Source organism: Diadema antillarum, unplaced genomic scaffold, assembly GCF_040938485.1.
Source record: "Diadema antillarum isolate AM-2024a unplaced genomic scaffold, OU_Dant_1.0 scf00000072, whole genome shotgun sequence".
NCBI classification, from domain to species: domain Eukaryota; kingdom Metazoa; phylum Echinodermata; class Echinoidea; order Diadematoida; family Diadematidae; genus Diadema; species Diadema antillarum.
The window spans coordinates 1,358,115-1,380,912 of record NW_027270961.1 but is presented as its reverse complement, the minus strand read 5'-3'; the positions used below and the strand labels follow the sequence as shown (position 1 = coordinate 1,380,912).

The window sequence follows — 22,798 nt, the reverse complement described above, 5'->3', positions numbered from 1 at the left end:
ATTACATGTGCATATCGTTTTTCAGAGCGTATGATTTTGGAAAATAATGATTAAAAAAAAATCATATGTCGCAGTAAGGGTCGGAGAGGTTAAATGAACTACAACCACTGCAGCAACATTACCACAAAAACTTAGATTACACCTACAACAGGCACTTGAAACCTAAAAAAACCGTTGCGTAATTGATGATCCGCAAAGTGCATGCAACAGGTGTCAAAAACGTGGTAGCGGTTGAGGCGCCGTGGACGAGTGTGCATAGTATGTGTATGAGCAGCTGGACGTGTGTGGCGTCTCAATGAAAGGAGTGCAAGTATTGTTCTCCTGAAGTGGTTGGTCCATCGTGTAGTGTGTGTTCCGTGTGTGTACGTCCGACTGGTTGTATTGTGTACCTTCGCAACGGGTTGAAAACCTCTGGCTTCCTACGGATTTTTCCACTCCCGCTATGCTCCAAGCCGGAAATTCATCGTGCTAAATGTAAGTAAAATTTTATCTTGAATACTTGTAATCTCAAACAGTATCATGTATCAGTAAGTGCGCACGTTCGACAAATTTAAGACCCAGTTGTCAGCGGTAGCAGAAATTCCACATCGAAATTGTATAGATCTAGTGTAGTAGTGCATGCCCTACTCGAAAAGACATATAAATACTGTTACGAATAGTCTATGTGCCCCTATGTAATCGTACGGCCGCGGCCTACCCCTTGTTCACATCACCCCAGCCCTGCGTGGGTGCTGCAGCCGAACTTCGCAAGCTTCGGCTGGCCGGGCAATGCTGCTGCCACGAAGTGAGCTTCCAAAAATGAAACCAAGAACTTGAAGAAGACTTCTTCACTCTCCAACACCCCTAAGAAGGGGCCAACCGGACAGGGGGAAGACATATTAACTATACAAAAAACATACTAACTCTTTTGGTTGTGGTTGAATAGCTTTCATTTTGATTAAGTACACTTGATAACTGATTACAGTATGGTTGGACCTACTCATCGACTGCCTTTATTTGTAACCACTATTTCACCGAAAATATTCAACAGATATACATGTACCTCAATTTCGTCTCACTTTGGGAGAAAATACCGCAGATCCTTACCTTATGCTCAGGTTGTCGCTCCGTATCCTACGCATGTAAATCTCGGCGATAAACACACGGGAGGTTTTTTTTTTGTGCGCCCATGGTAGCTCATTTTTTAAACCATCCGCCCGTTTTCCCATTGAAAAGCGTGTAAATCCAGTGAATAGGCAAATATGTGTTAACAATAATTACATGTATTACTAATAAGGATTTTCTTCAATTCTTTTTCCTCCTGTTTCCTCAGGTTATTTGCCTGTATCCCCCTAATTTTTCTTGATTTGTATTCATGTTCGAATGTTCCAGCGTATTGCGCCCTATCCCATGCGCATTTTTTATTTCATACGCGACAAAGCCATTGCGCGAGGGTGGTCAATCTATTCAATGTGGTCGATGAGTAGTAGACTTACTATATATCTCGCTTCACATTCCTTCATAAAACACTTTTATCGGAGAGCTGGGATGTCAACTCTAAACTTCAATATACGTATTATACCGTATATGGGATATTGGTGTTCAGCAAATAGTGCATGATTGCCAGTGAGAGTGCAATCATGAGTAGAGCCTATCACAAAAGATGTTCATACTCTGATTATCAGAGACTCCAACTCTCCCGTTTTCGACGGGAGATCTCCCGCCGAAAACCCATTTTTGCAAAATCTCCCGTTCTCCCGTTTGAGATTTAATTTCTCCTGCCCTGGCTCTTTGTCTCCCGTTAGAAAGGATTTCTTACATATTTCTATCGTATGTTGAAAAAATAAGCCTTAGATAGCACCAGAGAGCATCTAGAACCTTAGGAACTTCGCGCTTCGCACACATCAGCTTGGAGTCTCCCGTTTGCTAGGGGTTTCAGGCGGGAGAATCTCCAGATCAGAAGGTACTTTGGGTTGGAGTCTCTGGATTATGTAATTCCATGAAAATAAATTTTTTGTAATTTTTCGAGGCATCAATTTTATGACAAGACCCCATACCAGAACAGAAACACTAGAGTTGACCAGCACTACACAGTACACAGGAATCAATATGATAAGAGATTCACTAGAGGATAGAATGGGATCTTCCAAGTAGCAGATATGTTTTTCAAAATACCCACAAGGTAGTGTGGGTTTGTGCCGTATACAGTCACCTCTGGTGGCAAGTGCACATAGTTCACAGGCCATCATCTAATGCAAAAAAAAAAAATTTAAAGGTGGGAAAATGCAACTCGGGGGGGGGGGGGGCACATTGCTACTTAACACAATCACATGTTCACTTTCTACCACCATTTCCTTAATTAACATGGAATTCCGAAGTTTTACGTAGAAAGGATACAACAGACTGCATATTTCCCCTAAAAGAAATATTAGTCACATCCACTTACACAAATCTATTCAGTACACAGTGTTGAGATCATCTCACGATCTCTCAAACTTGTCTATTGCAGCCACCCAAGGGGGATGAAAAACAGTGACTGTTGTAGACAGGTGGCTGCTATAGACAGGGTCTTTAACATGGCTTTTCAGGGAGAGGGGGAAGGGATTTTTTGAGTAGGCATGAATGACAGGTTCAGTGTGGACAGAAATCTGCAAAGGTAAATTATTACTGTAGGTGGTACACTACTACCAAAATATCTTTAAACATTACATTTTGTGTTTTTGTTGACAATGATTAGCAACCTCTTTCCCCTGACAAGTTATCACCAGATAACAATCAATTTACACTCATAGGATATATCTTACTCTAGTTATAAATACAGAGTTAATGTCAAAATACAGTGTTTTTATATCCTGTATAATACAATGTATGTAGAAGATAGTGTTCAAAGAGACTTGTGAGGTGGTCTCATTATCTCTACCTAATTAGATGTGAGATTGCAGCCAGAAAAAAAAAAGCTCTATAAAGTACTTGTATTTTAGTTCCAATTTTTAGATCTAGGCTGTTCTGCTTGAAGAGTGGATTACAACATACATGTATGGCAAAGCAGTGCTTTATGTGCATGAAAACAAGTTTGTTTGCAATATTATGCTTGTGTATTATAGAAATTTGTGTTATGTCCCAAGAAAAATAAAGATTTAAATCAGTTACATTCAGCAAGTACTGTGTGTACTCTGTATGTTGGTATGTTGGATTTCATTTACCCCACAAATTCAATGCTCTATTATTGGCAAGTCGTATCACATTGGTACCCTTCATTTGTGCTGTTGAACAACATCGATTGAAGCTGATATCAATAAAGGAGAAATTGTATAGTATCATGCATTTCGATTAATTCTATGTAGAGATATTTTATGTACAAATAATGGTATCAGTGGTATTTTGAATAAAAAAGAATAAGATATATAATTGTATATACATTCATATATATTTATATATATACACAGCTGTGTATATATATATATCAGTTCACAAAACTTAAATTCCTACCTAAATGAGCAGTAGGCCTATATACATGTATTTTTTTTTCAACAACTTAAGATTTTTACTGTATATTATTGCATGTGAATAATGTATGTTTCGTAAGGTGTGTGTTTGTTGAAAGGGATAGATTATGACTATTTTATACACTAGAATGTCTGATAATCCACGTCATACGTACAATTACCATAACTTTAAATCACTGCGATTCTCCCCCCCCCCCCCCCAGTCATTACATATATCCAGTTTGTGGCTACTATCTTTATTTATAAACCTCAAACAGACTAATGTTTGCACCTACATTGTAACAATCTTTAGTGCTTGCAAGAAGATTGAACACTTGTAAGCAAAATCTCATCAACATAGCTCAAAGTATTATTACATATCCAGGGCTTAACAAGCCTTTAACTTTTGTTTGGTACCCTGTTCAGGCCACTAAAATCTTAAAATCTTAGATATTGGTGGCAAGAAAAGGGACATGTAGGTAGTGGCCTGAACTAAAAGTCAAAGTATGCAACAACCTATTTTGAATCTTAGTTGCCCAATTGGGCTACCAAAAGATAAATTTGGTGGCTCAACATCAATTTTAAAGGTCCTGTTGAGATAAAAACCTTTGGTAGCAGTGATTTAAATAATGTTCAAGATATCACATTTGATGCGTATGTGTGGGTCTGTTGTTTCACATAACATCTTACCATACAGAAATTTCGTAATAAGCCTACAATGTAAAATATAAGGAGATATTAGTATTTTTCTGAATAAACCATAACTGTAGACTGTTAAGTCCGGAAACATATTTATTTGTTCAAATTTTGTGTATTTAACAATACTCACCATCGATTAAACAGATTCAGATTTTTACAGTGGGTGTTTCTATCCCTTACTCACGATTTAGAACTATTTTTAAAGCACTAATGATGGGTTTTTGTTTCACCTGCAAATGGTAAATTATGCCTTTAAGTGACCCTGGGCCACTGGGCCATTGCTACTAGTAATGTCAAGGCCGGCATGCCACAATGGTAAGTGTGTAGTGTGTATGACCATACGTAAGGGCATTACACTGTACACACTCAAGGTTACATTTAGCATTGTGTATCAATATTGCACACATGTATGCATGCACGTGTTTAGACACATGCAATGTTTTGTTCATCCTTATACACGAGCTCATAGATTATTGAAAAACAAACTGTGGAAGCAAGAAAGTGTGGCTTTGATCTACAGAAAGACACTCTATGCCAGCTTATCAATTGTACACATAGAAATATCTTTATCAATTTGTGAAGAAGAGTATACATGTACCCCTAGAACACCAAACAAAAGTAATGAAAATAGTCTCACACAGAGTTGCATTATCGACATGAAGCAAAGTAATTTTTTTCTCAATAAACATTTACTTGAAAATAATAATAGTCGTGGATATTTTCTGTAAATGAAGATTGCAAAATTAATTTTCTTTGTCACTGATGCATAACTGCCGATTAGAGATAGATGCCCTTGAGGCGATCTCTGCGTCATGCTGCCTCAGAGCTACGTAGGCTAGAGATCAATGGTGTAGGGTCTGATGAGAATAGAGCAATTAAGCAGAACAGACTCAATCTATACAGTGTGAGGCTTGCATGTGCATGGCTTGTAGTTGCCATGGTAACCACCATGCTGTGCAGGTGTGTTGATGGGTTGTGTGTGCTGCTCTATGATATGAATGGTCGAACCATATGAGATATATACAATGTAAAACAGAAAAAGAAATTATGAGAAAATAACTGGTAATATAATGCTGTAGGGCTTGTCATTGAATCTATCATTCTGTAGGGCCTACTGAGGGAAAATTATAAGGGGAAAATACTGTGTACGTAGAAATCACTGCACATTTTGCTGACCCCCTGATTATCTTTTCTTTGCTGTGGATTTCATGCAAGTTAAAAACTCAAGACCTTGAACAGCTTGTGTTGCCATGCTGCATCCTCGATACTATTCAATCTTATGGTATTATTGTGTGCCTCCCTGTGTGGAGTAACCTCCCCAAATGTAATATACATGTAGTCCACACATGTGTAGGTTGAAAGTTGATACAAAAGGCACCAGAATACTAATAGTATAAATGTATGCAGCCATTCCATGCTGTTTATCACACTGATGACCTTCCAAAGTGAAAGAAGCTTTTGACAGTATGCAATGCAATTTCGGAATGCAACTATTGTTCATGAACAATAGATCTACCTACAATTGTATAGTGGCAGGCTGTTCCTTTTTCCTTGACAGCAACTGTGCTCTAGGGTACCATTCACTGACTGTGGCATGTCAATGGCTCGAGCTGAATACAATGTACGTACAATGTACAAACCCCGCAGCAATTCACTTCAAGTATAGAGAGGGACTCGCATGAGTTTAGATCTGTGAGTGTACATTTTTTGTATGCAGTACAAACTGTGATTCTAACTTGGTTACAGAATATGAATGGTAATTGGTATGGAATTTGACGTACACTAGTTGTAGAATCTCATGGATTCACATATCAGTGACAACATTCCTGGATCATTCGTTTGCCATCACAAACTCATCATTGAGTGTAAGAGATTTGTTAAATATTAAGAATAGAAAACGCCATCGTAAATATTCATGTGGTGAAGGTTGCCATATAAATCCTTCAATGCTTTTACAAAAAGGACTAATCAAAGTTTTATTCTCATATAGCATACATGTGTTTTCATTATCATTTACTCAGCAGTCCAGAGAAGGGTCTAGGGCAATGGCCCCCAAGGCAATTACCTCAGTGTGGGTTGACTTTGTTGAATTATAAAAGGCATCTTGTGTGGAATTTATACAAATTGTAGGTCCTGTCAAAGAAAACACATACATAAGAGGAACTGCATCCTTGTTGCCATCTACATGGCTGTATAGTGCATTGTATGTTCTGTGACTGTATGCTGATAATTTAAGGCAAGATCTTCCTCAAACTTAAATTATGGTAGTACCAGAGTACAGTACTTGTAAATCATCAATGTTGTGATCACCATTTAAGTTGATGCTTTGTTAATACATCGATTGTGATTTCAAGTTAGGGGCTAGTGCTACAGTGCTAGCCATCTCAGCATTAGCACCGGCCATAAAACCAAACTTGAAATCAGTCGATTGAGGCTGACCTCAAAGTTATGACGTATTTCCGGTTGCTGGTGCTAGGCTCGGTGTTGAATGTTGTCTGCTGAACAGAGCTCTAGCACCGTTTGTGTTGGCGACTTACGCACTTTTTCTCCGTTCTTCGTTGCTGGTATGAGCATTGCTGTGCGAGACCCACATTTACGTTCATATGAGAATGTAGTCCAGATTCATATCTTTCACATACACAGTGAGCTAACGTTCAACATGTGTTCTTCATGGAGACATAGCTCAATGGCTAAAGGCCCATTTACACTGAGCATGGTATATTGGCATTAGTCCGGTTTTTTGCTATGGTGCGCCAAAAGGAACCATGTCTGGTTCTGTGATCACTTCCTTGCTAATAATTTTGTTACAAAATTCATCTTCAACTGGCGATTTGTTGGTCTAGATTTTGACATAAGAATTATATTTTGGGTGATTTTGTACCGAATTAATGATTTTCATTTTAGATAGAACCAAGCATGATTCATTTTTTTCATTTCATTTCATTTATTTCCACATTGAAAACAGTCATTACAGTTTCAAGTCATAGTATAAACATATTCATTATGGGAACCAATTAAATGTACTTGTTTTAGTTTGTTTGAACAATGATTGTCCCCAGCAACCGTTGTCTATGACAAATTGAGTATTCTTCGATGATTTTCTTATCTCACGAACATCTGACCAGGGCAACATTTTGTGTGTGACATCCTGAGCAAGCCAACTCCATGTTGCGCCGCTTCAGGACAGCGCTCCTGGGAGCTCTCAAGACCACGGACCCGGACGCTGAGTGGCGCAAACAAAATGAGGCTGCAGAGGAGAACCCCATGTACCAGCTGCTCTACCTCAATGGTGGGGGCGTCCTGGTCACAACCTACCAGAAGATGCGGGAGGGGCGACTATCAGTTGAGGACTTCCGAGATTTTATCGTCCAGCAGGTGGGAAAGATGCTGTATGATGGCGGGCGTGGTCGATCCATCAGCCAAGAGGAGTTTGCTCGATACAAGTGGGGGGTCCTTGAAGGAAACAAGGTAAAGGAAAAGTGGATGCACTGTTTACTTCTTGTTCTGACTCTCTCTGTACCCAGTGCAAAATTCTCTTGGTACTCTGAGATTGTGAAGAAAAATCTGTGAGGATTTTATTTCTGCGTGCTTAACTTTATCTTGTGTTTACCAGTAACCTAATGTAGAGAAAGTAGATTTTCAATGACACATGGGTATTTCACTTCTGTGGATAAGCAAGCCATATTGGCATCACGGTTCATCCTATCCTTCATCATGACTTGTTGAATTGCCTGGTCCTGATTTTACATGAAGACCAGATTATTTGTGTTAAAGGGATCGTACAGTTTTGGTTGAGACCTAATTTCAGGTTTCTTACATTTTGGTGAGATAATGAGAAACCTCTTTTGAAATATTAAAGAGCATGTAATTCTATGAGGAATTCAATGTTTATTTGATGAAAATTGGTTTTGAAATGGCTGAGATATCCAAAAAAAATTCTAATAAAGTGTGGGACCCACACTTTATTAGGATCACTTTGTTTTACTTTGTTTTTGGATGTTGCAGTCATTCCAAACCCAATTTTAATCAAATAAACTTTGAATTCCTCTTAAAATGGTATGCTCTGTACTATATCATAAGTGTTTGCTTGGTATCTCGCAAAAAGTTAAAAGCCCAATTCTCATCTCCACCAATACTGTACCATCCCTTTAAAGAAAAAAGTTCATTCATCTTAAACTCAAATGATAATTGTATGGTCCTAGCTCATATGAACTGGTGTATGCAAGTATCTTGGGGACTCCTATTTGTATGCTCCATTCTGCCACTTTCTGAGACTGGTAGAGACACCATTTCCAGGGATTTATACCTGTATCGCTAGTAGCAGTTTGCGGGCATGCATTGTATTCACTTTGGCTGCTGCATCTCAAATTTACAAGTGATTATAACATGAAAAAAAAAAAATTAAAGGGGAAGAGGCTTACTGTCCTTCTTAGGTTGATTACTCTCATTTGTTTCCATCTTCTACCCAGAGCTCAATAAATGACCAGGATTTGATGGAGAACTTCAAGAACTACCAGGATGGAGCCATCAACAAGTTTGAGGAGCATGAGTTGTGCTTTGATCTCTACCAAAGAGGAGCCATAGGGGAAACCATTCTCCATCTGTGTTATTTGAATGACACACCCATGCACAGTGAGATTGCCCGACACCTGTTAGAACTCTACCCAAACCTAGTTTTAGATGTCTATGAAGGTAGTGACTTTTACGGTGAGTTTTGTGTGCTACATTTACATTCCTGTATCTTTTCCTCCTCTGTCCCCTTATTAAATCATAGTTTGAAAAACTTTTTTTTTGTTCACAGTTAATCTCTAAAATCATTTGAATGATTTTCAAATTTTGCTCCATTTTCTACAAAAGCTCACTGCTTGTTTGTGACTGCTGATTTACTCAAATCAATTTTTATGTCTCCGCCAAGGAAGTGGCCGGAGGCATTATGTTTTCGGGTCGTCCGTCCGTCCGTATGTCCGTCCGTCCATCCGTACGTCCGTCCGTCCGTCCGTCCGTCCGTTTGTCCGTCCGTACGTCCGTCCGTACGTCCGTCCGTACATCCGTCCGTACATCCGTCCCGTTTTGTTTTTGTCGATATCTCAAGAACCGTGTGGTGGTTTTACATCAAACTTGGTATGAGGGTATATCCTGGGTAGATAATACTTTGTTTGGATTTTAGGGTCACGGGGTCAAAGGTCAAAGGTCACAGGTTATTTTGTGAAAAAAAGGTTGAAAATTCATGTTTTTCTCCATATCTCGCAAATGGTTCAAGGTATCTTCATGGAACTTAGTATATATGCTTGTTTCAATGGGCAGTGATTATCTAGGGAAGCTGGGGGTCATGGTTCAAAGGTCAGGGGGTCAAAGGTCAAGGTCAACTCCTCAAAATATCACTACTTTCCTTATATTTATGCAATTCCTCAAGGTTTTTTTTTAAAACTTGATGTATACATGTATTACCCAATATATATTCTGTGGGAAGTTTCTTGCCAAAAGGTCTAAGGTCAAATGGTCAAAGTTCAAGTGAAAGTGCTGAATTGCACTTTTTCCTCCATATCTCAAAAGTAACTCAAGGTATCATCATGTAACTTACATATTTATGCATGTTCAACCTAACAGTGATTCTCTTTGGAACTGTGAGGTCAAAGGTCAAAGGCCAGGTTTAGATAATGCTATTTTCCCATTTGATACTGAAATTATACTTTTTCTCAATACCTTGAAAATTACTCAATGCATAAACTTATAAAAGGGTCAAAAGTCAAGTAAAAATCATCAGTTCCCCAAATACCTGCACTCTGACATTTTAATCATTCATCCAATTGAACCTAGTTCTAGGAAAGTGAACATTCAGCACATTTGTGTCAAACCTGTCATTTTAATATTTTGCCAAATGTGTGAAACTGTCATCACACATTGTCAAGACATTGTACTATAGACCTATTAGGAGAACCATGCATTATGGCGGAGGCATATCAGTCGCCGTAGCGATATATCTAGTTTCTTTCTGGGATAGTTTCTCCCACAACTCCTACACCATGTTTCATCAGTCACCAGGCCCATATCATTTCCTAAAACATGATTATATGTGCAAGTACGAATATGATTTGTTTTTTCATTGGTCTTTAAATTCAAAATATGCATACCTCTGCCTAAGATGCTTGGCTGCATGTTTTTTGTCTTGAATACACACAGAAATGGAGTCATCACAACATAATGATGTCACATATTTAATTGTTTTATGATAGGAGAGAGCGCATTACATCTTGCCATTGTCAACAATGATGTGAAGTCAGTCAAGCTGCTGGTTGGGAGGTACAGAGCACGGCTTGACCAGAGAGCACGAGGGCGCTTCTTTCGCCCAGATGACCTGAAGGAGCGGAAATACATAGGCCATACCAAGTCCCGCTACGAGGGTCCGGCATACCTTGGGGAATACCCACTGGCATTCTGCGCCAGTTTTGGTCGCATTGAACTCTATGACTATCTCATTGATCAGTCACTAAGGCGCAAACCAGGCGAGGGCAGGTGTCATCCAAACGCCAAGGATTCCTTTGGGAATACTATCGTTCACATGGCCATCATTCATAACCAGAAGGTATGTTGAGAGGTAATAGTTGTGGAAAGTATTCCAAGCTGTCATGCCTCTCTGGAGGCAAGGAGCTCATGGGTGTATTAGTAAGATTGGTGTTGATATTTAATATCTTTTACTTGATATTCTGCCAATCTATTCATCAATGCAGTTATATAATGCAAATTCATGCTTCATGCAGGAGGATGATTACATGATTGGGATAAACATTGTGCAACATGACAAAAGTTTAATGAAGGAGGGGTTATTCTTAATGACAAATTATATGAACAAGAATACTCACCTATACCAAAGATGAAATGCTTTAATTAATTTTTTTTTACTAGGTTTAGTAGGCTTGATTACCAGAGTGACTCAAAGTTATGCAGTAGATATTTTGTCCTGAAAAGCATCTTTAATAAATAAAATGCTATTATACCCTATCCCCGGCAGACATGAGGTGTATGTTAATATAAGCTGACTTATATCTCTCCAAACAGCTGATGTTCTATCATGCAATCCATCACAACAAGATGCCGGCTTCCTACACCATTCGCAATGCAGCGGGACTAACACCACTTCAGCTGTCCTTCCGTCTAGGCAGGGAAGAGCTCTTTGCAGCTCTCCTGGACCTCTCCAGTGATACTCAGTGGACGTATGGGAAGGTGGCCTACGTGGCATATCCACTATCCCTGTTAGATTCCATTGATGAGAACGGGAAAGTCAGTAAGTATTTACACTCTGTGTTTGTTTTGAATTTTTTCTACCAAACTTGTGAAAATCTATCTAAACAGTCTTTTTATACGGATTAATTATGGAAGACGGTGTGATTAACAGTACCGGCCAAGATAGTGTGATAGCATTTTTAAAACACAGAAATTGCACTTGATCTGGGCGCACAAATGTACTGATCATTAAAAAGTGCGAAGTTGTCCCTTTATGGCACAGTTAAGTTATATAAAACTAATATATGCTTTTAATGTGTTAAGTGTCAAACTATTTGAGGTTACTGCAGAAACTCGTTTTATGACTGAGCTGAGAAGTATATGACATGTCTTTAGAGATTGTTGAGCATGTTACAAGACTTTGTGCCTGGTAGGACAGTAGTCTTATCAAATTTAATCTCCAAGAAGTATCTCAAATGCAACCCAAAGTGTGCATCACACAAAATTTTCAGCTACATGTCAACACTGAACAGTAGATATGATTGAGTCAACAATCACTATTTGTACACACTGCAGTAAATATTGTATTGACAAGTCATAGAGCAATACTTTCCAGATGGTAATAACAGTCCATTATGAAAGTGATCTAAGTACTTGTCATTACATTATTGACCTATTGATAAGATTTGATTGATTTAGTCTGTATCTGTGTATGTGTGTGATTACTGTGTTTATGGTCTTCATCAAGCTACAACCTCGTATTGACAGTGCCTTGCTCTGATTACAGAGGAGTTAAACCATGCATAGGTCTTTTCACAGGAAATTACGAAACTTGTGCTGTCTTCATATTCTTGCATTTAATTAAAGTGGCTTGATGATTATGTCAGTGTGTTTATTGTCGACAAACTCACAAGCAAGGCAAGGTAATAATCATTCAAGAAAATTCAATGGATGACCACCATCTATACAATTATAGTTGGACTGTCAGGTATGACCAAATAGATGCCAAACCCGTCAGAATCACTGATCATGATTAAACACAAAGAAGTCAAAACAATTTCCAGAATAGACAACCAATCTTCATGACTGGTTTTGGTGCCATGGAAACATCTTCATAAAAGCTAATATTGCAGTATCTGCCAGATATCTCCATCCCCCACCCCCTGCTGCCCCCCCCCCAAAAAAAAAAAAGAGAGATGGTAAGAATACCCCACTAGTTTTGTTGTGTTCTTTGATTAAATTGGGAACACTGAAAAAATGGCAAATGGACAAATAAAAAAGCAGTTTCAGAACTTCAGTTGCCTAATCTTTTTTAAAATTATTTATGTGATACCATTGTAGATGATGACTCAGCACTGAGTGTGATTGTTGAGAATGAAAGTATTCACCATCTCAAGATGTTGGAGGGTCAGGTCATCAGTGAGCTTCTAGAGGTCAAGTGGAAGAAATACTGTAAGGTAGGTCATCTCTCTACGTTTTAGTCTATGTCTTGCTATACAGCAGTAGATACAAACGGTATGGATCACTGGACAGGTGCTGTTGGACTACATATCAAGTTTATTATCATATCTTTGTAACGTTTCCAGGAATGTAAGTTGATACTGAGATTATATCTGACCTTACAGAATGGCAAGAACAAAGAGATTGAATTGTATATTTCTTGTCCATTGATTCTGTGCTCTTGCATCTGTGTTGATGAATCTATTCTTGTTTTGTCAACTGTAGCCAAGTCTACAAGGTAATTTCTCTCTAAAAAAGTGAATAAATCAAAATAAATAGATTAATAATAATCAGCTCAAATGAAAGCTAGCATGACTTTGAATTAAGTGCTGTAAAAGTGGATATTTTTCTGAAAGTAGTTTTTCATGCTCTGCCGAGGAAGATGAATTTTGTGGTTTTTCTTTATTCCGCTTGAGCAAGATGTTACACAGTGATACTTATTAACAAGCAAGGTATTCGCATGCTTTTACTTTCCTGCTAGTTTCTGGTCATGCAATTTTGCGAAAAAATTTCCACTGTACAGTAGTCTAGGATTAAATATAATTCTAAGTTTCCTTGTCAAAAACTTGTGTTATTAATAGATTATATAAGCAAATTGACAATTGCAAATTCCCCCCTCAATTTTAATGTTGAAATATGTCAGATGTTGTTTACATGCAGAGCTCTTGCTTGAGGGATGAATAATATATTAAAAAATATATATATGTTAAAGGACAAGTTCACCTTCATAGACATGTGGGTTGAGTGAATGCAGCAATATTAGTAGAACACATCAGTGAGAGTTTGAGCAAAATCGGACAATCCGTTCAAAAGTTATGAATTTTTGAAGTTTCTGCTCAGTTACGGCTGGATGAGAAGACTACTATAGCTTGTGATGTCATATGAGTACAACTATATAAAGAAAGAATAGAGAAAATTCAACATATTTTCACTTTTCTCGCATAACAAAAGAACACTTGACTTCTCTCTTTCAGAAGGCAGGGGGAATAATATTGCCCTGAACATATGTCAGTAACAAGTCGAAGAAATGTGCACTTTATTTAAAGAGTAAAGTTTTGTGAAATGCTCTTTTTATTTTCTTTATATGGTTGTACGCATATGACATCATACACTATAGTAGTCTTCTCATCCAGCAGTGACTACGCAGATACTTCAAAAATTGATAACTTTTAAACGGATTGTCCGATTTTCCCCAAACTTTCACTGATGTGTTCTACTAATATTGCTGCATTCACCCAATCCGCATGTATATAAAGGTGGACTTGTCCTTTAAGTCACATGTTCAAAAAAGCACTGTTAAAACCAGAATGAAGGAAAAAAATTTCATTAAAGCCGAGTTACCTGAATCTTAAAATGAAGAATTGGTTACTTCATCCCACCCCCACCAACACACAGGCTCAGTTTTTGTTCAAGCAGTTCTGGGCCATGCTTCATCTAAGTCTGCTGTTCATCGCAGTCCTCCTCAGACCACCTGATGGCTTCATGACTGGCAGTGACCCAACGTCAAAGGTTAGTGTCACATGACTTGCTTGCACCTGTAAATATTAACCCATAGTGACATGAAATGAGAATAAGAATTTAGAAGAAATTGTGTGAATAGATTTAATGTTTTTCATGTGTTTTTTTTTAAATCAGAATAAACTGACATGTTTCACTGCAATCCTGTGATTTGAAAGGAGAGTTCTGCTCAAAATATGCTTATAGATTTGACCAGAGAGGTGGAGTTTCATATCCAGTTAAATAATGTCTTTTTTTTAATTTATTCTCTCTAGGTTTAATGTAAGGCATGTCCAGCTTACAAATAGGATGCATTTTGTCCGTGAATTCACTTTTATCAACCACACCCTATTTGGTTGTGTCTAGCTGGTATTTTATATTTTTGATAAACTTTTTCTATGTATTTTGATATCTTTGGTACAACAAAGAGGCATTACTTGGGAAGGTTCATTCCATTTATAGAGACGCAATGCAGTGGTGCAGTAATGGAGGAAATATTGGTCTGAGTCAAACTTGACAAGATGAATGAGAAAGAACGGCTAACGCCCACATGTATGATGGAAGCAGAGTGTGTTACATGATTGTGTATTCTTGGTTTGACTCTTACTACTAGATGCTATTAAGACTTTAAAAATTTTATTGCTTTAAAGACATAGATATGAGTTACGTTAATGTGATTTGATAGAATAAAACAAACAAACCCACCCTTTAATACCTGGACTGAAGATCAAAGGCAGTAACATTTTATGACTCATTTCTATCCCCCCCCCCCCCCCCTTCCCATGCCAGGCTCGCTATGTTAGTGAAGTTTGTGTCCTGATTGGCTGTGTGGCAAAAACCATCACAGAGCTTCTGGAGGTCAAGTCAAGGGGATCGATAGTAGATTATCTCAAGAGTTTGGTAAGTGTGACCAGAAATGCATTCACATTTTAATATATGTGTAATGAAGAAAGTATAATTATCTATGTATTCATATATGTATGTGTGTATTTATGTTTGTTTGTATTACGAAATATTTCATGTTTAGTTTTTAAATAATGCAAAAATGAAGCAAATGAACTGAGAGAATGTTGCCTCTGTAGAATATATCTGTTATTTCTATTCCCAGTGCTTCCATGGCTTATTGCTGGGAATTGCATACTTTATATTGTTCCTTATCTTTTCAGAAGAGATATTCTACATGACTCATAGGTTGATTAAAGTATTCATGTTCTTAATATTAATGTGAGGTCTTCTGATGATGTTCATCTGAAGAGTATGTCTGTATCTCTGTCTTTGTCTCTCAGGACTGGCAGTTTTCTTTTGTTCTATTGAAATTCTGTTGTAGGCAAACAATATAAAGATATGTAGATGATGGATTTAGGACCTTAATTTTTACTTCATTGCAACAAATTTTTGTTGTAACCATGTTCTTTATAACAGGAGTGCACTGTACTATATCAAAACATAAAGTCTGCTACTTGTCTTCTGTGAATCAGTTGTTACCAACAGACACTCAGTGGCAACACAACCAATGATGTCTCAAAGTCTTTCTCTTGCTCTATCTGTGTCTGTAGCTGGACTTCCCAACAAAAGCTCTCTTCATGATCTCCATCTTCCTGCTCTTTGCCTGTATTCCTGTACGGTTAATGGGCCTCGAGAGAGCTGAGAACTATCTGGTCATGATCATCGTCCCACTCTCATGGTCCTACCTCCTCTTCTTCTTCAGGTGAGAGTTGCAATGTTTACTTTTTCTCAGCACAGTAATCAACAGATATTCTACCCAGTATGTGATGTATTGCTGCTGGTTATTGCCATAGACAAAGAAATTCAGGACTGTTTGTGCAATATTAATGTAATTTTGGACTTTTGCTATTTCATTTTCTCTTTGAAACCTTTGCAGGGGCTACCCAAGTCTAGGACCCATGGTAGTAGTCTTTTTCAAGATGTTAGGAGGAGATCTTTTCCGTTTCTCTGTTATCTACTTCATCATCTTAGCAGTGTTTGCTCAAGGTAGGTATTACTCACAAAAATATAAAAAATTATTTTCTCTAACAGCCCACTGTCACACACAACATTGTTACATATCACATTCTCACAACCCACTATCTTTCATGACACAGTTACATCTCATACTCTTTACAGTCAACTGTTGTACACTAGGCCTACACTGTTGCATCTCAAAATCTGACTTATCACATTTCTATGTTTACATTGTCACATCAAGCTACTGTAAAGCAAAAGTCAAACTCTGACAAATTTCTGTTTTGGAACTTTGCTAGTTGGAAATGATAGGATTCGAATGACAAATGTAGTGAAACATAACCAATTGTGACTCGTCATGTCAAAAGCGGTCACAAGTCGGATTCTTCGAAGTTTCTGTTAACAAGATATCTAGTTAGTCCAGTATCTAAGCTTTAATTTGATGTATGATTTATTCATTAAAAGATGGGCTTTACAACCAGAGATATTTCAAATCGAATGCGGCAAACACGGGAAATTTGTGACAACAGAATGCAGAGGAAATCGCTATCAAAGTTTGCTCTCTGTTTCTTTTTTATTCCAAGATTGTACGCCATACGGGATGGAAAATATTGGGTACATAAACTACTTAGCAACAATAAGTTTCACTAAACCATTACTTATGAAAATTCACACAATGCATTACAGTTCATATGACTTTATAGTCATTAAATTTCACAAAGATTAAAGCAGGATTTCTGTCTTAATTAGCATTAGAAAACAAGGGGTTTCTTAAGCAGCTTACGGCACATGTTATTTTGCTTGAAAGCATTGGACTTGGTATCCAATGTATGGGTATAACACAGGGTACAACAGGGGCTACATTTGTTGGAAAAGCACTAAAGCCACGCCATGCGCATGCAGAACCATTGGCCAAGCGAGTAGGGGGCACCTGTCAATCACCAGTAGGGACCACAACCAACTACAGGATTTCGTCCAGTCAGCCAACTGGGCGCACGCTATCTACTGTTTGCTTCAACTACGCTGGAGTTTTCTCTTGAGTAGAAACAGTAATGCTCCAAGTTAATGATCGATCGTGCTTTGTAACATGCACTTGGCCAACGGACGACTTCAGTGAAATATGTCATCACCAGCCAATCAGCTTTCAATAGACCAGTTGCTAGGGGGCAGAGCTTGTGAAATCGCCATGCAAAGCCCTTGCCCATAGCTGTGCAGCAAAAAATGACAAGCTGAAAAAAATGTCTCCAAATAATCAAACATTTCACACTTTTCTGGTCTGCGTGACACCTTGAAATTTGAGCTAGTGGTAGGCAAAAGCCTAGATTTTCCAATCAGCCCAAAGACAAAATTTTGATTTTTTTTTTTTTATCGGTACCTCAAATAAAATCTGATTTTTCCTGGTTGTGCTGCCAGCGACTTGTGACTGCTTTTGACGTGACAGGTCGCATCTTATGTCATAAGAACCGTGAAACTTGTACTTGTGTCACTCTCGTCAATTACTGGTTAGGTAATATTGACATTTTCTTCTAAAGTGGTAGGATACCACAGGATTAGCTGAATGTAATGTGTGCAGTAGTGATATATTTACCTAAAGTGGTAAGACATCACAGGCTCAGCTGAATGTAATGCATGCAATTAATGTTATACTTACCTTTCTGTTTGCTTGTTTTTTTCTTGCAGCATTTTTCTTCCTGTTCATAGACAGTGGTGCAGAGACCAATTCCTTTAGCACAGTCCCAGAAACATTTATCTCAACCTTCATCATGACTATGGGCGAATTTGAAGTAAGTCTATGAATGCATTGTATTGTGGCAGTTGTGATTAAACAGGCAATGTCACTGCTATTTTTGTTTTCTTTTCAAGTTTTTAGTTGATATATCTAAATAGAAAATCATTGGAAGCAATGTTAAATATTGACCCCCATACTTAGAAATGTACTATAGTTTGTTTAAGTTTCTCACAAAATGCATGTATGTGCACATCTTGTAGGCTGTATGACTCATTACTACAAGTGTTCTGCATGTAGATGCAATGCTACTGAATTCATCTGAATTGCCGTTCTCTTAAACTCTGTTGTCAAAAAAACAACATGCCCCCTAGATGTAGTGGGCATTCTGTCATAGGGCAGCCATGTTAGTAAGATGTTTCTGATGATAATCTGTTCTTATTTTGTTTTCCTCTTTCTTTTTCTCCCCACAGTGGACTCGTCTCTACCAGTGTCGCATGCCATGGTTGGCAATAGTTCTCTTCGTCATCTTCATGTGGTTTGTATCAGTTCTCATGCTGAACATGGTCATTGCGATGATGGCTCGGACTTTTGACATCATCGAGGAGAGATCACGCATGGAGTGGAAAAGACAGGTATGAAAAGATATGATCTGAATAAAAAATTAGCTTCAAGAGGCTTTTCAACGTGATTCCAGTCTGACATGTAACCTGTCTTTGAGTTATGTCAGCATCTTTGCAGATGTGTGATACATTCTGTTCTCTTTGTTAATCCACTAAACATTGCAACTGAGAGCTTCCACCCTCCATGACCAGTCCAAAACCTGTATTTATTTTCTCCCCTCTCAGTGGGCTATGATTGTGCTGAACGTAGAACGGTCAATCTTAAGAACAACCCTGGCCAAGCATCGGAAGGAATACTCGGTAAAAATCAAGGTTAAACAGCGAGCAGGAAATATTGAAAGTGAAGAGCTCCCTCAGACTTCAAAGAAGCAGTAAGTACTCTGACCTCCTCTTTCGTATGCTGACCTGGCATGTAGTTATTAGTCTGTTCAGAACAAAGTATTATTGATGCCTTCAGCTTACTGCCATGCATTCTTACATCACTCATTTGTACTTGACAGGACTGGACAAACATTAAGGATGTGGTGATTGGTATTATGTATGATGTTATAGAGAGAAATTCGAATGAGAATAGAAATACATTTGTCATATGAAATATAGAAGAACATGAGGAAAGAATGAACAAATATTACCAAAGGAATTGTGGGACCTCTAATGCACCATTGTGTTTGTATTGCTCTTTATTGTGATATCAGTATGATTGTCTCATTTTGATTCTACGTTTGAATGGAATCCCAAATAAATCCTCTGATGAGGAAAAAAATGTATGGTGTAATTGTGCTAAACATGATGGTTTCTTGTATGCATTTTTGAGGTAATGAGTATGAGAAATGAAAATTTCAATAATTATTTCATTATCATTATCATTATTGTCATTGGTGTGACAATGATGCTGATGATTTACTGTCATTATCATTATCATTGTTTTTATTGCTATTCTTATAAAAGTAATACAATGTATTACAAGTATCTACAGCAACATCACTATATTCATTTTTAACGCTGTCAAGATGAGGATGATAATAATAAGTACAGCATTTGTAATGCGCCTTCGATCTAGTATCCTATTCTGAGGCGCAGAGGGACGTAATTATGAAAAGATCAATATCATTACAAGATTAGAAATTATTAAAATTTTACTCAGTATTACTTCTGCTATGATCATCATTTTGCCAGTAACAACCGGCCACAGCTGCGCAGGAAGAGCACCATAGAGAATGTAGTAGCGCACAAGTTCAAGCGAGGTACACGTCTCATTCACATGGACAGCATTGCCAACATGGTGACCAAGGAGGTGGAGGCTCTCCTTGTTGAGAAGGTGTTGCCTTGTAGCAAGGCTAAGACAAAGAGAGATGTCAAGAAAAGATGGAAGGTCAGTCAATGTTATAACTTTGTATGTTTGTTTGGCTTGACAGCTCAAGACACAGTACATAGGCCTTTGCTAAGATCAATACTCCATGAAAAAAAGAATTCAAATGTTTTCTCTCTTTACAGAGTGATATGTTTTAAAATCTATGAGACATATAAGTACAAGAAAAGCAATCAAAGAGTTAGAGTTACAAACACTGTGAGTGCCCTCAACAATGCACTTTGTCTATTCTTCATGTCTTCTTCAGAATGATAAAAATCTCAACAACAACAACAAAAAAGAAAAGAGTGATTAAATGATACTGGATTCCAGCAGTCAATATCATGAGAGAATTGATTAACAACAACAACAACAACAACAAGATCAATTGTGACTGCTTTCCTTATTGTCCCCGATTGTAAGAGGAATATATGGAGAGTTCACTATATACAAATAAGAGAATCTTGCTGTAGATACTGATTGTTGTTTGAGATATATAATCAGGACTTCACTGACTGACAAGTTATTACTAAAGAATCCCTTACATCAGACATTCTGTAACACTTGTTACATGGCTTGGAAAGCATTTTAGAGTTGAAGAGTTTTCCTGTTGCTATAATTTGAGCTATTATTGGCAGTGTTTGGCATTGTATGTGATGCTCACAACAGATTTTACATCCGCTTTGTACTGACAACCACCTGGAGGTATTGTTGGTTGACTGCTCAAGACTAACTCAAGACTAACTCAACACTAAAGAATTGTAGAAGATAACCCCTCTACAGCTCACAATGGATTATTCTATTCTTGTGATCAGCAATCTATTCTCTTACCATAAGAGCCTCACAAAAGATGTTTAGTTAGTGCATTGGAAGACTGGATTCAGTCACACTCCCTTGATTTGAATTTGAATAGCCTTCGTGCATGAATGAAACAAGATGGAGATAATCTAACCCTTTCTGCATGATAAGTGTTGAATGGGAGGGGATGATTAGCTCCTATTCTATGCTCATTCTGTGTACACTTCATGGCATGGACAAATGTCTACAGCATGCAAAATGCAAATTCCTCCTCTATTTCTTTTTTTTCTGGGGGGTTGAATAGTTCAATTGTTGGTTGTTGTTTTTTTGTGGGTTTTGTGATTTCTGCAGAAGAGTGAAAGTCATTAATTGCTAAAGCTTCATCTTTGCTATTGTTTCCCTGTTTAATATGTTATGTTTCGGTTTTATACTGCTTTCTCTTCATGGGGCATAGTTTTATTTCATGAATCTTACACCTAACATACATGTACCATGCAGTCCACACCCAAGTGTCAACAGTAGGCATATTTGAATGTCACTGAAATAGCTGTCATTTGTTTGTGTCCAGATGTTAACATCTCTTCATGTCATTTGTATGTATGCCAAACGACTTTTAGGTTGCTTTGTTTTGATTTTTAAGCCTGCAGATTGTGTGAAAGAAGATCTTGACATAGATGGTGCAGATGAGAGTTACATTTATGTCTGAGTACAGGTGCTTGAATCTTCCCATCACCTTCCAGATTTTACTTAATGTTTTGAATGAACATTTCTTATTCTCCTTGACAGACTCTGATCAGGAATGTAATCATCCAGCAGAGGTTCGGAGGTCATTCCAGTCCAGCCATCATCCAGAGGCCAAGGAAGTTAGAACCAGTCCACCACCGGGACATCTTGACCATCAGTCAGTCGGTGCCTCTACCACCAATCAGAGAAAACGGCATCATCCCAGACTCATGAGACAAACTCAAACCAGTGTCTGCACGCACTGTCATTGTCATCAGACTCTGGTTCATTCTTTTAGGCACTAAATGGTGTCATGTGAAGAGACACTCAGGAACATAGGATCTTGACAGTCATGTGTATAACTAATGTTTGGCCAATACATTGGACAAGACTGACCGGAGTGTGCTAAAATGGCTGCAATCATCCAGACTGACCATACAGACAGATGTTGGGTCATGTGAGGCCAGAGCTGGAAAGAGCTGCATGCAGCTGATATGTGAAGTAACACGATTCCTGCTGGTCATTGTTTGTCCAGTTTGAGTCTGCCTTGAATCAGAAGTAGATAGTTATGGACATCAAGAATAATACAGAAGGAGAGGACAGACGTCGAGATCCCGTCCTGAGTCAACTATCAACCAAGGAGAGAGTTTCAGACTCTTGACCCATCAGGAGCAGAATGGTCAGCAGACTTGTAGATTTCATCAAGTGGGATGTGTGTTTGAGAATGAAAAGAGCAGACACATTGCAATATTCATGGTTTGCTTGGATAGGTCTTTCATTATTCCCCTTTGAGTCTTTCTTCATGTAGCACAAATATTATGTGTAAGTCTATGTGTGCCTCAGTTTACATATGTTCCTTGGAAATTGTCTATTGAGAATACAGTTGTATTACACAACCAAAGCAAGCAAAGTATGTTACACACCATCAAATGTCAGTGGTGTTTCTCATTTCAATGCAGCAAAAAAAAAAAAAAAAAAAAGATGTTTTCTTCGTGAAGCAGTAATAGTTTGTATTATGCAATATTGAAGTTAACTATGTACTACAGAAAGACATGTTTTTATGACTACTAAGTTAATGGTTTCATGTTTAAGTGTCTGCCAGTTGCCAAGTAGATGTTTGTGGCTTTTGCCAGATATTTCATGGTTAACATGATTTTTATGCCTCCGCCCGAAGGGTGCCAGAGGCATTATTTTTTTTATGCCAATAAATAATGTGATCAACTGTTAACATATCTAT

General features: G+C 38.0%; 1 protein-coding gene across 1 annotated transcript; it reads left to right on the top strand.

The window, feature by feature from the left end:
* The first annotated feature begins 422 nt into the window (after nucleotides 1-422).
* Nucleotides 423-22,105, top strand: LOC139717186 (transient receptor potential cation channel subfamily V member 6-like). Its single transcript, XM_071628686.1, has 15 exons — nucleotides 423-474; nucleotides 7,289-7,631; nucleotides 8,633-8,870; nucleotides 10,397-10,746; nucleotides 11,220-11,445; nucleotides 12,726-12,841; nucleotides 14,280-14,393; nucleotides 15,171-15,281; nucleotides 15,938-16,089; nucleotides 16,264-16,373; nucleotides 18,024-18,127; nucleotides 18,543-18,704; nucleotides 18,918-19,063; nucleotides 19,869-20,064; nucleotides 21,625-22,105. The coding sequence occupies exons 2-15, from the start codon at nucleotides 7,329-7,331 to the stop codon at nucleotides 21,793-21,795; spliced, it is 2,499 nt and encodes an 832-aa protein (XP_071484787.1). The 5' UTR covers nucleotides 423-474; nucleotides 7,289-7,328; the 3' UTR covers nucleotides 21,796-22,105.
* The last annotated feature ends 693 nt before the right edge of the window (nucleotides 22,106-22,798 follow it).